Source organism: Ceratotherium simum, chromosome 25 (genome assembly GCF_057802395.1).
Source record: "Ceratotherium simum simum isolate JZ-2026a chromosome 25, ASM5780239v1, whole genome shotgun sequence".
Taxonomy (NCBI): domain Eukaryota; kingdom Metazoa; phylum Chordata; class Mammalia; order Perissodactyla; family Rhinocerotidae; genus Ceratotherium; species Ceratotherium simum.
The window spans coordinates 11,804,842-11,818,364 of NC_141924.1; the positions used below are offsets into that span (position 1 = coordinate 11,804,842).

The window sequence follows — 13,523 nt, forward strand, 5'->3', positions numbered from 1 at the left end:
GGATTGGAGCTCGGTGGTTGCCCCTTGCCACTGGGGAGTCTACACAGGGGCCTCTCTATATTGCTTTAGTCGAAAACAGAATCGCCTTTGACACACCTCACCCTCACTTGGAAGGGGAAGATTTAGGGGTATTTGCACTTCCTCTAGCACCCCACCCCCCAATTCCCCATGTTTATTCATTTAATTTGGGATGATAGACAAAGACGATGATTTACAACCCAAATCTTCGTTTTTAAGAAATATTTCTGGCCCTGGGTTTCAGTTTTGCAACCATACGTACAGGAGCTATTCTTAGAGTTATCACTGTGTCTCTTTTTCAAAGCTTGCCACCAGTCTTTATATAGACTCCTTCTCCATTTTTGAGATTCTTTATATAGATGCCTTCTCCACTTCTGAGTTTTTAATCTAGATTCATCTCTTTGTTGATGTGTTAGAGATCACTTATTTTTACAGGAAAATAGAAATGTAAAGGGCTCTCCTAGGGTTAAAACTTACAGCTCAGAGCAGACATGGTGCAGATGGGGGCAGAGGATGCTGGTGACATTGGAGAGGGGCCAGGGGCAAAGCCAGGAAGCGTGGGGAGACAGTGGGCAAAGAACAGTGGGGTCAGGCTGCGGGCCCCAGGCGCAACCCAGGAAAACCTCCCATCAGTCAGTGTGTTCTGGCCGAGAATACCAGCTGAGACTTGGAAGGGACGGTGCGAGGTCATCTGGGCTGACCTTGGGGTTCCGGCTGAGATGGTCAGTTTAGGGGCTGGGTCAGGCAGCAGAGACCCTCCATGGCCCAGCAAATCTGTGCGAGGGCCCACGGCTGGTTGGCGGTGGAGCTGAGACTCGAGTTCCGGCCAGGCTCTTTCCAGTGTCCACACTCCCCACTTTGCATCGTTGCCTCAGTGGTCATATGTCCCTCTGGTCATGTTGCAGGTTAGTCTTCCAGGGCCTCTGCTGCAGGGAGACTCGGTGACCCCCGGATGGTGTTGACCAGCCTGTCAACAGGTGGCAGCACTGAAGGGACACCTGTCAGGGCCACGGGACTCAGATGCCCATGGGTACAGGAGTGGCAGGCCTCCCGGGAGTGGCTTGGCTCTTTGAAAGGGGTTCTAGCCTCCAGCCTGGCACTGGCCCCTGTTTGTAAACTTGTGAGGAGAACCCTAATGACACTTCTTCCTTGGGTGACATCTGGGTTACTTTTCAATGTGAAATCATTAATTTGTTACCGCAGGTACTGAGGTTGCCACTAGGAAGTGTGGGGCCGACGTGAGAGCCCACCTGGGGTACCTGGACGGGACCCTGAATGCCATCCTGTGTCCTGCCCACTCCCATCGTTACTTCCCCACCAGGAACCTCCTTTATGCCAGTTCCCTCAGCTCTCTTCTCTGCTTCTCTGTGGAGTACCTCAAATTCTTTTGGAAATATGGAGTGAGAATCAACAGATAATAAAGTAAATTTTATAAATGGCCTTGGTGCTTCCATTCAGAGATGGAAATATGGTCTTGCTTCAAAGAGTGGACAGTCTTAGGAGGAGAATGTCAAGCAAATGACAGACCCACGTGTTACATGTAATGAGGAGCCGTGTGAAATGGAGGGAAGTGCCTGATTGGAGGACACGCGTGGGGCAGGCTTTTAGGAAGAGTAGCACCTGAGCTGAATGAAGAGACGAGCAGTTGGAAGGTGCACAGAGTGGGGAAGGGCCACAAAGTCTCCAGAAGAGCACAGCTGGATGGCGAGGAGTGGGCCTGAGCTGTTAGGAAAACTGAGGAGAAACGGTGAAGGGAAGGCGCAAGCCCTTAGAGGAGATGACCTCCTTGCCGGGTTGGGAAGATGTCCAGATCCAGCAGGTATTCCCTGAGCACCCTCTGTGTGCCCAGCAAGTGCCAGAGATCCAGTCATGAGCAGAACAGAGCCCCTGCCCTCGGGGACCTTGAGTCTGGTGAAGGAGGCAGTTAACAAATATATGAGTGAATGTACAGTTTGTCAGATGGAGGCAGATGACAATGAGTGCTCTGGAGAAAAATAAAGCAGAGTCGAGGGGTCAGGAGAGCCTGGGGTGGGGGAGGCGTTGCCAGGTTTGAGCAGGTGGTCAGGGCAGAGACCTGAAGGCATTGCTGTGTGTCTGGGCAGAGAGACAGCCAGTGCAAAGGCCCTGCAGCAGGAGCAGGCTTGGCATGTTCAGGGAGCAGCAGGAGGCCATTGTGGCTGCAGTGATGGATCAAGGTGAGAATTATAGGAGGTGAGATGAGGTGAGAGAGCCACGAAGAGCCCATTGGGCAGTCTTGTGGGCCATTTTAAGGACAGCAGCTATTGGAGAATTTTGAGCGGAGGAGCCTGGTCTGGTTAACGTCTTGGGAAGGCTCACATGGCTTTTGTGTGGGGATTGGACAGCAGGGGCAAAGGCAGAAGCAGAGAGACTGGTCAGGAGCCTGTTCCGTTAATCCAGGGGAGACACAGTGGGGACTGGGGCCAGGGTGATGTCTGGGGCCAGGGTGACATGTGGTCAGAGTCTGGTTATGTTTTGAAGGTGGACGTAGAGACCTGGATGATTCTTTCCACTACTCACTCGTCCCGGAAGGAGGCTAACACTGTGATTTCCTCTTGCAGGCCGGCTCATCGCTTATTCCAAGGGTTTCTCTCAGGGAGTCTCCTGCCGCTGGGCACCATGACCGTGAGGGGGGCCGCACTGGCCCCGGATCCGGCGTCGCCCACGACTGCGGCAGCCTCACCCAGCGTCTCTGCGATTCCTGAGGGCAGCCCCACAGCCATGGAGCAGCCGGTGTTCCTGATGACAACTGCCGCTCAGGCCATTTCTGGCTTCTTTGTTTGGACGGCCCTGCTCATCACCTGCCACCAGGTACCCTGGCCAGTCAGGAGCCCCCAGGCCAGAGGGCCCCTGGTGGCCCTCTAGAAAGATCCTGAGAGGTTTCTAGGCCAACAGAGTATTAGTTAGGCTAGGCCAGGCTATGCTGCAGTAATAAATAAACCCCGAAATCTCAGGGTCTTCACCTGGTAGAAGTTGACGTCTTGCTCACGTCCCAGCCCGGTGCAGGGCAGGTTCCATTTTGTGGCTCCAGCATCTTGCAGCTTCAAGGCATCATCCATCTCACAACTGGGAGAAGGGACAAGTGGGGAAGGCACCCTGGACCTTTCACCATCTCAGTCCAGAAATGACACTTGTCACTTCTCAGCTTCCATGGGCCAGAGCTGGTCACGCGTCCAGCCTGAGCTGCAGGGGGGCCTGGGAACTGTTCAGGAGCATGTGGATGCCAGTGACCCCTTTGCAGATGAGAGAATTGAGACCTAGAGGGGGAGGGTGAAGGGGGAACCAGCCTGGTCACGTACAGGTTGGTGGCAGGGCTGGGAGAGAAGTCAAGTCTCCTCTCCCCTGTCCTCGCCATCCCAAAAGAGGCTGGTGTGGGCTGAGACAGGCCTTGGCTGCCCGAGAAAGGAGAGGTTTGCAGGTTGCCCAGCGAAGAGAGGAGGCTGAGCCCGTTCAGGTCTGCTGTCAGCTCCTCGCCCGCTGCCCTGGGTTCCCCATCCCTTCCAGAACCCAATTGCTTCCAAGGCAGTTGGCTCGTAGCAGATGGGGAATATTTTGCTCTCTTCCTCCTGAGCCCAGGGCTCGGCTGGGCCAAGTGTGAAGTCATGAGAGCTGGGACGGGAGACTTGGGCTGCTGGGCCTGAGGACTGTGGCTGGAGCTGTTCTTGGCATCCGTGTGTAGCTTTTATTTTTTCCCCCGCTTTCTAAAAACTGCACTCGATTCTCCCAGCTTCCCAGTGAGGCAGGCTGCGCTGCCTCTGTTTAACAGATGGGAAAATGAGACACAGGATGAGGGCAGCACTGCAGCCGCTCAGCCAGGAAGCACTTCCACCCTTTATAGGAGTGAGGGTCCCGTCTGTCCCTCCTTCCATGCCAGAAGTTAGTTAAGGGAGGGGGCTGGGCCCGCCTGGACGCCTGTGTTTAACTCAGCTCCCCCGGGACCAGGTGTTTAGGAAGGTGGGGATGGGGGACACGCAATGATTGAAGGCCTCCTCTGTGCCACATGCCCGGGGTTCCGAAACCTGGCTGTGCATGCAGGTCCCCGGGGAGCTTGTTGCAACTGTGGCTTCCCCACCTCATCCTTGACTCTGGTGTGGACAGTCTTGGGTGTGGTCTCATGGTTCCTGTGTCTGTGAGGCCGGCCTCGGCGCCACTGCACGCACCCTGCGAGCTTTAGGCTCCCTTTGGTGTGGACGGGAGTTTCATCATCACATTTTACAGAGGAGGACACTGAGGCTCAGGGTGCAGTAACTTGGTCACAGAACTACTAAGTGGCAGAGGTAGACAGCAAAGCTCATTCCTGTCCCCTCGGCCGGGCTCCTCCTCTCGTGCTCTGTGGCTGACGCAGCCCCTCTGCCCCCAGATCTACATGCATCTCCGCTGCTACAGCTGCCCCAACGAGCAGCGCTACATCGTCCGCATCCTCTTCATCGTGCCCATCTACGCCTTCGACTCCTGGCTCAGCCTCCTCTTCTTCACCAACGACCAGTACTACGTGTACTTTGGCACCGTGCGTGACTGCTACGAGGGTGAGGACACGTGCAGGGCGCGGGGCCCAGGGGGCCGCACACCCCCTCCTGCCTGGCGTCCGGGAGCTAGAAGCCCCTCTCCCCAGAGCCTCCTTGAGGGGCTCCCCTCACTTGTTTACCCACTTCACGGTCTCCATCCAGGCCCAAATCGACAGGTGGCAGCACACCTGGAGCCCGGGTCTCACCTGCAGGTGCCCGTTATGATGTGGCTCCCAAACACCTTTACAGATAAGATACCTGGAAGCAGGGCCGCTCTCCCTGGGCCTCATTCCTCAGTTCTGGCATCTCTGACGGGGGGTGGGGCCAGCAAATCAGTGGTCCATTTGTAGATAGAAACCCCAGGTACACGGGGGTCAGGGGTTTATCCAGGCGTCTGTGGTAACGCAACGGCAGGGCTGGGCCTCCCTCCCCAGGTGTCTTCATTCTGAGGGCTTTGTCCCAGGAGCAGCTGTACTGTGCCACCCAAGAAGGTGACTGGCTGCCTTTCAGGGGCCTCCGTTCTCATGTGTGGTGTAGAGGCATCCCCTGTTCCGGTACGGAGCTCCAGGCACAGGCCAGGCCCTCTGCTGGGTGCTGACTGTAGAGGAAAGCCAGCCCTCACCCTGCCTGCCCTCCCGGAGTCTGTACCACCTGAATAATTGCCACAAGGAGACAGGAAAGCTCTCTCACGGGGCCCAGCGGCCCTGGCCTGGGAAGGAGCTGGGGAGCTGTGCTGGAGACTAGCCTCTGCCAGAGGAGAGGCCAGCGGCTGGAGAGGGGGGTGCATGGGAGGCAAGGATGGGGGACGGACACAGCCTTGTAGGCCAAACAGAGAAATTGAGATTTTCTTTTTTACTGTTGATGCATAAAAATATAACATGACTGGAAACAACAGGTTAGAAAAATCTCCATGTGGAGGGTGGGTGAAGGAGGGAGAGGGCACAGGCCCCAAGACAGGTCACAGGTCAGGATGCCCAGGCCTGCACTCGAACAGGCCAGCAAGGATGAGGAGGAGGGGTCCTTGGATTCCAGATCCCCGTTGTGACGCCCACCCTCTCATGGTTGTGCATTTTCCAGTTTCCTCCCCGTACCTCCACTGCCGGTTTTGGGTAGTGACCACATATGGTTTTTCTTATACGGAGGCCGGGCAGCTCTGACCACGCCCGGTTGTTTGTTTTCCTGACCCGGGAGGGCTTTGCCCCTGGCCCTGGGCTCCATGGATATTGGGGTGCAGCATGCTTGACCCCTAAGAAGCCGGAGTCTCTCTTCCTGTCCTACTTTGAACCCGTGTATCCTTGAGGGCTCCTAGGGCACAGGAAATGCCTTTGGACTTGGCAAGGAAGTGCAGGCGCCTAACGGGAGCACACGGCCCTGCTCACCCCTCCAGCCACCTCGGCCTCGCGGCAGCCGCGCTGGGCTCCTTTCCGGTCTGGCACCTCCGGAATTTCTCCGGTGCCTGCAGAGCTCTTCCTTGGCCAGCTCCTCCTCCTTCATCTTGACTCCAGGTCTCCTCAGAAAGGCTCTCCCTGTTGCCCCCACTCCCAGCACCCTGTCCGCACCTTGGTGGCCTTACCGCGGTTTGCAGTTCAGTGCGCGCAGCGTGGGCCTGGTTTGCTCTGTCTCCCTGAATAGACTGTCAGCTCTGCGAGAGCAGGAGCGGGTGGAGGGCTGGGCCGATGGAGCCAGGTACCTGAGAGGTGCTCCCTCGCTCCGTATTTTTTGAATGAATAAGGGACTTTATCAAACACCTGCTACGTGCCTTGTGTTCGCCCACGTGGGGCCGCATTGAATTCCTGGGCTGGTGTCCCGCCCGGCCCTGCCAGCTGAGAATACTGAGGCGTGGGGGGACCTGCTCAGGGCGTGACTGGGGCTCTAGTGCCTCATGTTCCTGGAAGCAGCAGAGTCCCCAGGGAAACCTCTGGGTACCTGGGGAGCCATAAAGGCTGGGGTTGGGAAGGTGGGGCTGAGAATCCTTTATCCATCCAGCTGCCAGCCTCACATGGGTGCCCAGGAGCAGCATCTGCCCACTGGTTCCTTCAGCGGCAAAAAGCTGTTCCCTGCCAAGGGGGCCCCCTCCTCTGTGCTCGGGGGGCCAGTGTAGGCCCCCTTCTCTGCCAGGCCCTGAAGACTGGGGCACCTGGCAGAAGGGGCGGGGCTCAGCCAGGGAGCCCGGGCACGAACCTCACTCCGTGCCGTGGAGACGGCAGCAGATGGTTGGCGGGCTCCCCCCACTCCAGAAGCCTCTTTGTTCAGGCCCTGCCTGTCCCAACCTTGCTCGCTCCCTGTGTAAAGGTCGTCGCAACAAGTCTGCTGCCCTGCCAAGCACATCTCCTAGCAACGCTATTCCCCTCGGCCTCTCGGAGGGAGTTTACAAACAGCCCAGCAGCTGCTGTGAAGTTCAGGCTGCCCCCGAGTTCTCCAGAGTTCTCCAGCCATGGTGTCTGACTTGTGGGCGTGGCCCTCGCCTTGCCCTTTCCCACACCTCTGCACTGTGTCTCGGACCGTCCGCCATTGTTCTTTTATCTGCAAATGCTACAGCTGCCCACAAGCCCTGCCACTGCGGAGTTGGTGATGGGGTGTGTCCCTTAAAATTAAACAACAGCCCCCGCATTCATCACCCCTCCCCCCTTCCTCCTCAGTGTTGCAAGACCCTGGAAGGGGGCAGGAGTAGACTGGGCTGGAGAACTCTTATTTCAGACCTAGCCAGCCCAGACCAAAGCCAGCTCAGAGCCGGGCTCTCCACTGGGCATTGTGCAGACATTTGCTTTTCTTTTTAACAAAATTAACCAAAATTTTACTTTTATTGAAGTACGGATCTTCCTCGACTTACGATGGAGTTACATGCTGATAAACCCATTGTAAGGTGAAAATATCATAAGTCAAAAATGCGTTTAATACACCTAACCTATTGAACGTCACTCTTAGCATAGCCTACCTTACACGGGCACAGAACAATTACATTAGCCTACAGTTGGGCAAAAGCTTCTAAGACAAAGCCTATTTTATAGTAAAGTGTTGAATATCTCTTACATGTAATGTATTGAACACTGTACTGAAAGTGAACAACAGAATGGTTGTGGCAACAGAATGGTTGTAAGTGTATTGGTTGTTCACCCTCGTGATCACGGGGCCTACTGGGAGCTGCGCTCGCTGCCGCTGCCCAGCATCACAGGAGAGTATAGTACTGCATACTGCTAGCCTGGGAAAGGATCAAAACTCGACATTTGGAGTACGGCTTCTACTGAATGCATATCGCTTTCGCACCATTGTAAAGTCAAAAGATCTTACGAACCATTGTAAGTCAGAGACCATCCATAATAGGTGTGTATGGTTGAAACACAAAACTGCCCTGACGCCTCCTCACTCCCAAGGTCACTGCACTTTCAACGCTTTAAACTGTTTTTTCCTAGAATAACCTAAAAATATGCTTTTATACTGTTGTTGCTTGATTTTCAGGTTTAGGTAGTGTTCCATGGTGACCTCCTACTGTACAAGGCCTTGATTTAGGTATCCCACCCCCAACCCCCCCCCCCACGGAGTTTTCTTTCCTTTATCTTTTCAATGTGACTATATCACAATGTTTTCTAAGTCTGCATTCAGTGTTTGCATTATTGTGTGTCTGTAAATATCGCTCGAAGCTGAGCCTTAGTGTCCTAAGACTACGTTTCCTTGTACAACTTTTTGTTTTTCCTCTGGTTACTACTTGCCTTGCCTTTTGGTTTGCTCTGTTTTCTATGTGTCTATCATTAATTTATTCTCAAATGCTTCAACTGAATAAAAAAGAGAAACCCTCCTCTCAGTGCAGTCAGACACATCTGTTAATAATCTGTTAGCTCTGGGTTTCCCTGGGTGGCATTTTCCCCGGAGCCCTGCCCTCCTTGCTCTGCTCTGGACTGGTTGCTTTCAGGCCTCGTACTGCTCAGCTGTGTGCCGGGTCTTGCCTTCACATCATCCCGGGAATCCTGTTCGCCTCTCCTGTGCTGAATCACCTGTTCCCTGGGTGCCAGTTTTTTCATGTTCGTGTTTTGCTCTCTCATTTTGGTTAGAGCACATCTTCCAGGAGGTTTCTGAGAAAAAGGGTGCATGGGAGTTGTATTTTTTGAAATCTGAAAATTGTCTGCAATTATCTTTGTTATATTGTTGTATTTGTTTGGTGTTCAATGGGAATGCACTTCTAAGTTGGAAATCATTCTCCCTCTGAATTATGAAGGCATGTTTTTCACTGTGTTTTAGCTTCCAGCGTCATTTTTGGAAAGTCTGCCAGATTCAATCCTTAATGCCAGGATGTGACCTGCTTTTTTTTTTCTTGCTTCTAGAAGATCTTGCCTTTATCCCCAGTGTTCTGAAATCTCACAAGAGGTGGGATAGTCATTGTGCGGGGGGCCTAGTGGGCCTCCCCATTGGGTGATGGGGCACGGGGCATTTCCTCTGCCATTTTAATGTGGGGGGGGGGGGTGCGGGGCAGGCCCCAAATGAAGACTTTTTGATTCTGGGCCTGTTTCCACAGAGAATAATTTTCTCATCTCCAGCCTGGGAGATAAAAGCTGAGCGGGCTGAGTTATGGCTGCAGATGGGGGAAGGGACCTGGACATCTCGCCCTTCGTATTCAGACTTCATCTCTATTTTCCACAAGTCTCCTCATTGCTGCCCTCAGCTGGGCCAAGTTCTCTGAGGGCAGAGCTGTCTCAACCCATCTTGAAAGTAAAAACCCAATAGTTGCACATGGAGACTTTTCTGTTTGCATCCTCACCCACAGCCATCAGAACTGCCTGGTAGGTCCAGTTGTAAGGGTTTCTGGGGTTCTCACCAGCTCCGTCCCCTCTCCGGGTCAGTGACCATGCTGCATCTTCCAGAGCTTTTGTCAACATCTCTTGTCAGCTGCCTCTGATGCCATCTCCTTGTCCTTGAAGGTTTGTACTTTTCCGCCCATTTTAGTGGCATTTCAGGAGGGAGGGGAGGGATAGAGTAGAGATAAACCCTGTAAATTGGTGGTGGTATTTTGGTACCATTTTCCAAGGAGAGGGCTGAGTCTCAGAGAAGTAAGAGGCTTGCCCACGGTCCCACTGCTGGTGTATCTACCCTCTGTAAGGCCGTAATTCACACAGTACTGGGACGTGCCACCAGGGGTACAGAGGGGAGGTGGAAACCAGCCCCCTTACGTGCATTTAGTATTTGATTGTGGTCGGGGTGGGAGGGAGACCCTGAAGATGGCTCTGAGACAGCCCTGGGGAGCTCTGTGGTCAGAGGGGTACAGGGGGGCCAGACTTCAGAGGAGGTGCAGCTTCGACCATTGCTTTATGCAGGCACTGTTTTGTTAATAATGTTTATGTGCTACTTCACAGTTTTACTACGTATTTTTCATCACTGTTAGCTCATCTCATCTCCCAGTTATCTGGTGGAGTATATATTATCATCCTCATTTTACAAATGTGAAGGAAAAAAACTTGAGCAGGCTAAGAAACTTACCCAAGATTACCCAGAGAGTAATTGCCAGAGGCCAGACTCAGCCCTAGGTCTGAGTCCTGGGAATTGCTCTGTGCCAGGCTTGGTAAAAGAGTACAGGACAAATTCTCCCCTGGAAAAGTATGAACTCTTGTTAGGGGAAGAGATTTACATGCATGGAAAGGAACAATCAAAGAATGATGCTTTATACACCCAGTTTCAGATTTTGGACAAACTTAACTTCCTGGAATCTGGCCCAAAGTGAAACATCTTCCTAGGTAGAGAGAGTACAGCCAAAATGAACCCAGCTGAGGGCCACAGACACAGGGCCACCAATGACCCAAAGGCCGGTGTGCTACTCAAAGAACTCACCGGCTAAGTGTGGCCTTGATGGCCACAGCTCTGACAGAGCCAGGAATTACAAGAGTTCGATTGATCAGAATAAAGAAAGATTCAGAAGAAACCAATGGAAGAGAGAGATCAGAAACAGCATTCCGAGTGACAAGAAGTGGCAACAAGCAGGCTCAGCAGAGGGTGGAAAATCCCCAAGAGGAGGGAACTGCCTTTGGAGCAGCGAGGGATCTGGGGTCCTTGCAGAGGAGCGGGTCTCTGCCCGCCTTGGTTGTAGCACATTGTATCCACTATTTTCTGTGATGATCACTGTTCACTGAAAAAGGGGGAAGGAATGTTCTGAGGCCCTTATTTACTGAGCAGAGAAGATTTCTGTCCAAAATGGTGAAAATTAAGTTTTCCAGGATCATTCACAAGTTATGTGGAATATGGAGTGCCCCAAGTCTTTCCAGATACCCGAAGTGTTTGTGTGGAAAGAAGGCTAGGCCGTGGGGCCAGGTAGAGGTGCTGAAGGTGTGCAGACAAGGTGAGCTTGGAATGGTCATTGTGTGCCCAGGGGTCATTGAGGTTCTGCACACAGCACTTGGCACACCTACTGTCCAGTGAGTCCTTATTGGACGCACAGACAGGCATGCCTGCCTCGCCTGTAGCGGAGAGCCAGTGAGGACTCCTGAAGCAGGGAGCTCTGGCGGAGACGCCGGAGTGGGAGGCCCTCGGGGCTGTGCTGGAGGTTGGGTGGAGAGCAGTCTCTTGTACTGCAGCTTCCTGCCCAGGCCGCTCCGGGTTAGAGAAGCTGCCAGTGAGAAAAGAAAGCCTCGAGTCTCAGGGTCGGAAGGGACTCTAAAGTCACAGCTGCTCGGAACCTCTCTATAATGTCTCTAAGAGGCTGCCAGCCTCTGATTGCTTCCACTGGCAGAGAGCTCACTACTGTCCATCTCTGAAGACTGCCTGTTAGAAATTGTTTCTTAGATGAAACTGAAGTCCTAGGATCTTCCCCGGGACAAGTGGGTCCTGTCTGACCCTCTGGATGAGGTGGCTGTCACTTATATGAAGAGAGTGACCCCTGTCCAGGCCTCGAGGCTGCAGTATGATCCTTAGTTCATCTCCATCCTGGTCCTTCTCTCCTGATTGTGTGCATTTGTCTCGAGTTCATTTAAGATTTGGTATCTAGAATGGAGCAGAAAGTTCCAGGTACCTAATTGTCCAGGGCGGGGGGGAGAGAGAGACCATCCCTTCCCTCATGCTGGATGCCCCCCTGTAGACTGGGGGGACTGGTCTTGGGTCCCTTGGTCACTTACATGTCCCTGGGGCCTCGCAAAGAGCCTGGCACACAGGCTGTAGTGAATATTTAGGGTCATAATGTCATTTTGTGTCTCTGAGGCCTCTCCAGGGGACCAGAACTGGATCTATGGTCAGAAGGTGGTCAGGCGACGAGGCTGCTGGCTGAGAAGCCCACTCCTGATCTCCATCCGAGCGTTTTTGTTCTTCTGTGTCCAGGGCCAGCGTGTTGTTGTGTTTGTTCCTGGGGTGTGTGTTGAGTTGTCCGTTTTAAACACCATTGCTGGGGGGTTGGGTGGTGGTTTGCGAGGATCTGTAATTTCCTAGGAGGGAACTGATTTGTCCAGATGGTCAGTGGGTCCTGCTGTGGGCTGGTTGAGTCATCTTGAGGAGATTCTGTCTTGTCTCCCTTCTCTGAAAATGCGTTATTGACTCACTAATGAATTTTTAAGGGAAACCATCAGCAAATTGGCATTTTAGACTGCGTGGCCCCAGAGTTCCGTTAAAAGGTCAAGAATCTTGAACTGAGAGAGATGGATGAAATTTGAGGATTCTGACCAGTTGAATGCAGAACTGGTTGTGGATAAACAGCTGGACCACATCATTCAAGAAGATGCTGACGTATGTTGCAACACAAGAAAGGATGTGAGCTCAGGCACCAAGCTCTTCCCAGGAGTGGGTTACACGACTGCCTAGCTTGGGAGGACAGTTCTGGAAGGAGGAGGCTGATGAACCTCAGGCCCCTGTGGCTTTTCTGGGGGGTTTTGTCTTTGGCGACCGAAAGTGTGATCACCTTGGTGATCGTGGGACTGAGTGTAGGCTGTACCTGCCTGCTCCACCTCTCTGAGCCTTACCGGGAGTTATGGCCCACGTCTGTCCATTCATTCCTCCTGTGTTGACTGGGTGTATGTTAGTGCCAGGCCCTCTGGTAGTTGTTGGGGATGGCCTCAGTTCCTACCTGCAAGGAGTTTACAGTCTTGAAAATTCAATAGGTAACACACTGTGGACTGCTCACTCTGAGCTCAGCCTTATCTAAGGCGTCACACCCCATCCTCACAGCAGCCCCCCAAAGAAGCAGCTGTTGCTATCCCCACTTACATAGGAGAAACCGAGGCACAGAGCGCTTAAGAAGCTTGCCTGAGGCCACACAGCTCCTAAGTGGTGGAGCCACAATCCACACCCCGGCCATCTGGCTTCGGGGTCCATAGCTTTCCTGCTACTTTATGCTGCCCTTTGTACTGGAAGGATCAGACGAATCAGCAGAGGGATCGTAGTGTGTGAAGTGAGCATGGTGATAGGATAGAGGAGGCCACCAAGGAGGAGGTGGCATCTCAGCTGGATCTGCCTCTGGGAGTTAGCAGAGGGACCAGAATGTCCTACTGTGGGGAGACATGAGAGGTCATGGCACGTCCTGGGAACTCCAGGAGTGGTTTTAGATACATTCCACTTCCTGTGGCTGCATAAATAACTACCCCAGAAGAGACGGGTAAAGCAGCCATTTATCTTGTCCACAGATAGTGCAGGTCAGGAGTTTGGACAGGGCATGGTGGGGACGGTGTGTCCCTGCTCTGTGATGTCTGGGTCTCAGCCGGGGAACCCGAAGGCGGGGGGAGGAGTCATTTGAAGTCTTGTTCACTGAGATGTCTGACTGTTGATGCTGGTGTCAGCTGGGGGCTCAGTTCCTCCCACATGAGCCTCTCCATGTGGACGCTCAACGTGCGCTGCTTGGGCTTCCTCGCAGTGTGGTGGCTGGGTCCAAGGGCAGGCATCTCGAGAGAAAGAGCCAGAGGAACAAGGCGTTTTCCAACCCCAACATCAGATGTCATGAAGCATCACTTCTGCTGTAGTCACCCTGGTCCACCCAGATGCAAAGTGAGGGAGCGAGACCCCATCTCTCAGTGGAGGAGTGTC

General features: G+C 53.4%; 1 protein-coding gene across 3 annotated transcripts in view; it reads left to right on the top strand.

Moving 5' to 3' along the window:
* The window catches only part of TMEM184B (transmembrane protein 184B), a 48,151-nt gene that overhangs the window by 21,198 nt on the left and 13,430 nt on the right, over positions 1-13,523 (top strand). For all 3 annotated transcript variants that reach the window (XM_087448921.1, XM_087448924.1, XM_087448922.1), the window contains exons 2-3: positions 2,598-2,847; positions 4,397-4,562. In XM_087448921.1, the coding sequence (XP_087305047.1) occupies positions 2,656-2,847; positions 4,397-4,562 (358 nt within the window). In that variant the 5' untranslated portion in view covers positions 2,598-2,655. The remainder of the gene's footprint in view (positions 1-2,597; positions 2,848-4,396; positions 4,563-13,523) is intronic.